Genomic DNA, 2,910 nt, shown 5'->3' with positions numbered 1-2,910 from the left:
TGCGGTTCAAGTGGTTCGCTGATGCCGCCCGCTGCTGACACCGCCCGCATCAAAGGCTTGAAGGGTGTTTAGTCCGCTGCTCTGTGTTTTATGTTTAATTTATGTATTTAATTCATCTATCCCATATGGGTACGGTTTTAGACGATTTAGCTAGCGTAGACAGACGGAGTTGGATCAGCAAAACTAGCTCGCCGAAGGAACATGATTCTAGGGGTACAACATTGGTTTCATGCCTCATCCTGGATAGCCACGTAACTAGAATTGATGCTACTATCGATTTCATGTCATAGACCTGGTCTGAAGCACGATCTGCTTGAGGTAGATCAGCTTGAAGAGACAGACTCAAGCGCGAAGAGGAATTCAGCGCACTCAAGTTTCTGCCACCAGCCAGTGCTATGGACTAGGCCCACTGATCACAGAAAACGATAAAATACTGATAAACATGGATGGGGATGGGATCTTGAGGCGTTCATGCACCCCAAAGCCGCGGTCGAGTCACTGAAAGCAAGTCTCATCCCACGACAAGATACGCAAGTACCAATGGCCACTAACGGCTATGATTCAAATGTAAATTATCTGACAACACTTTTAAAACCTCGAAACTTGTTGTATCACGGCAGTGGTGGTCACACGAGAAGCGTCAAGAAGACCATTTGCACGATTCGCTAAGTCGGCTTCTATCAAGTGGAATCGGTCGGAACAAAAGCAAAGCAACTCTGACACTATTGGTAAGTATTATCACGTACCGGTGGCAGCATGGACGGCCGGTAAAACGACCGGGCACTCGATCCATGGTTTTGCGAGTTGGCCGAAACTTTGGCCTCATCCCACTCCGCATTATTTAGTACCACATCCGCCCCTCCGCAGATGTGATGTCTAATGCATGTCAGAAGCAAGAAAAAGTTACAATATCAGAGATCGGACGATGCTGGACAAAGATCGAGCACCCGCCAAATGGGTCATTTCCGACCCTTCGTGATCCACCCTCCAGATGTCACCGCAATTCCGCATCAATGATTTAGACTCTAGTACTAATTTACTATTGTCTGGTAAAATATTTCATGGATGCGACTCGGAAATCGCAAGTTAAAGCCCGTCGAATGTTTGGTCGGGTGCATCAACTAGAGCCCAACGATCACTGTCCACGCGCGATATAGAGCGGATACTATAGAGTGTATAGAGTACATTGATATATGGCTGGTCAAGCTCCTAGGTGTCTACATGGCTGGATACGAGTGCGAAGCCAAGTCGGACGCATCGTGCGGCATCTCACTCGCCATAACGGTTTCCAACTCATCAGACATTGCACAATCGGAATATGTATGGATTACACGGACAGAGCTGGTGAAAGGCATCGATCTCGGGGCTAGCAGGTTTTGGACGAAATTCGAAAGTCCGATTCAGTCCTTCTTCGTGCTATCGAGCGCTACCGCCCGACCGATCCCGGATTCATATACACCATGCCAAGCGCTAACTTTCTATACTAGAGGTGGCGCTAACGGGCTGTCCTAGTCGGCGCCCTGAGGCCTCGTGGACGGCTGTCCATATCCAGCAGTCGGACACTGCCCCAGGCCCGCCCGTTCAATGGAGGTACCAGACCCATCTACTAGATTTTTAGAGACCATAATATCGGCGGTGGGTGCGGTCTAGGCCGAGATCGAGCGGTCGGCTTGGCTGCGACGGACCCGAAACCTGGTGCGGCCTCCAGCGCTTCGCTCCGGGCCGTCTCGCACATGATTCTATATCTAAAAAATCGGCTCATTCCAATGGTGTACAGTAGAAGGGGCTGCAGTGCCGTTTTGAGGGACCTCGTCACCAGGCGCGACACACAAAAAGGGGGTATCCGTACACGACGATGCAGGTGTCCCCCGTCCTCGCCCATGCAGCCACGGGGTGCTGTCAGGTCATGTACAAACCTGATGGGGTCAGGGCGGCGGGCGGTGGTGCACAGTGGCCTCAGTGAACTGGGGAAAAATTCCCATTGCAAAATGTATACCCGCAAATTTCCTGGTGAATGACCGACCGAAGGCGAGAAATGGCTCGAGTCAGAAAACAGCCGAATGTACAGTACTGTATTGGAGCTGTGTTTGGACACACCTGCTTGGATCACGACCCAAGCAGAAACAGAGACAATGCAAAATACACGAAGCCCCATGCATGCATGCACGCATCGATGCCGAGGATTTTAGAACATCTTCGACATGAACATGGCAACCAAAAACGCAGACATCATGGCGAGAGTGGGGACTTGGAGAAGGCCAGCAGCGCTCTTCTTTGCAACCACAAAGTACTTTCCTTGAGCGGTTTGGCACTGGTCGAAGCTGCCAATGGCGTTGAATTCGCAGTTGTTGCAGTTCGCTGTTACAGCAAACATAAAAACAAACAAACAACAAAGGCACGTGTCTGTCAGCATTTGCAACCACGACGCAGTGCCTCCTCCCCCACAAGACAACGACAAGACATCTACTCATTCTTTGCTTACAGTTGCACTCGCCCAGCAGAGCAACCTTGTCGTTGCCAAGGTGAACAAAGCCAAAGGAATAGGGAAGGCTCGCGTTGGTCACGCAGGCAAACTCATCATCGCTCTCCAAGTTGATCGAGTACGAAGCCGATCGGCAGTTGGCATCGGTGAAGAATTGCACCTTCGGGTGCTCGGGGGCGGTCGGAGGCGACTCCACAAGGTAGACTCGGGTGGAGGCAGAAAAGTCACGGGCAAAGTTGACGCTAAAGCAGGAGTTACCAAGTTGATTGCCAAACATTCCCACGTTGCATGTGTTGCAGGTCGAGTCGCACTGGCCCTTGACATCGAAGCTGTTGTCTGCCACCGTCGCATTGACTTGGAAGTAATCGGTGGTTCCGGGGACCTGGAGGCACTCGCCCGATGTAATTTCGATGGGAGTCTTGTCATCG

General features: G+C 51.1%; 1 protein-coding gene across 1 annotated transcript; it reads right to left on the bottom strand.

The window, feature by feature from the left end:
• Positions 1–2,046: 2,046 nt before the first annotated feature.
• CAOG_08331 (hypothetical protein) lies at positions 2,047–2,759 on the bottom strand (the record flags this gene model as incomplete). The annotated part of the gene is made up of 2 exons (XM_004340863.2): positions 2,047–2,358; positions 2,483–2,759. 2 exons carry the CDS (start codon positions 2,757–2,759, stop codon positions 2,186–2,188), a joined length of 450 nt encoding a protein of 149 aa, XP_004340911.1. The 3' UTR covers positions 2,047–2,185.
• Between the last annotated feature and the right edge of the window lie 151 nt (positions 2,760–2,910).

This window comes from Capsaspora owczarzaki (assembly GCF_000151315.2).
Source record: "Capsaspora owczarzaki ATCC 30864 unplaced genomic scaffold supercont2.47, whole genome shotgun sequence".
NCBI classification, from domain to species: Eukaryota; class Filasterea; order Ministeriida; family Capsasporidae; genus Capsaspora; species Capsaspora owczarzaki.
Note: the sequence above shows the minus strand (reverse complement) of the source record. Positions and strands in the feature narration are given on the sequence as shown.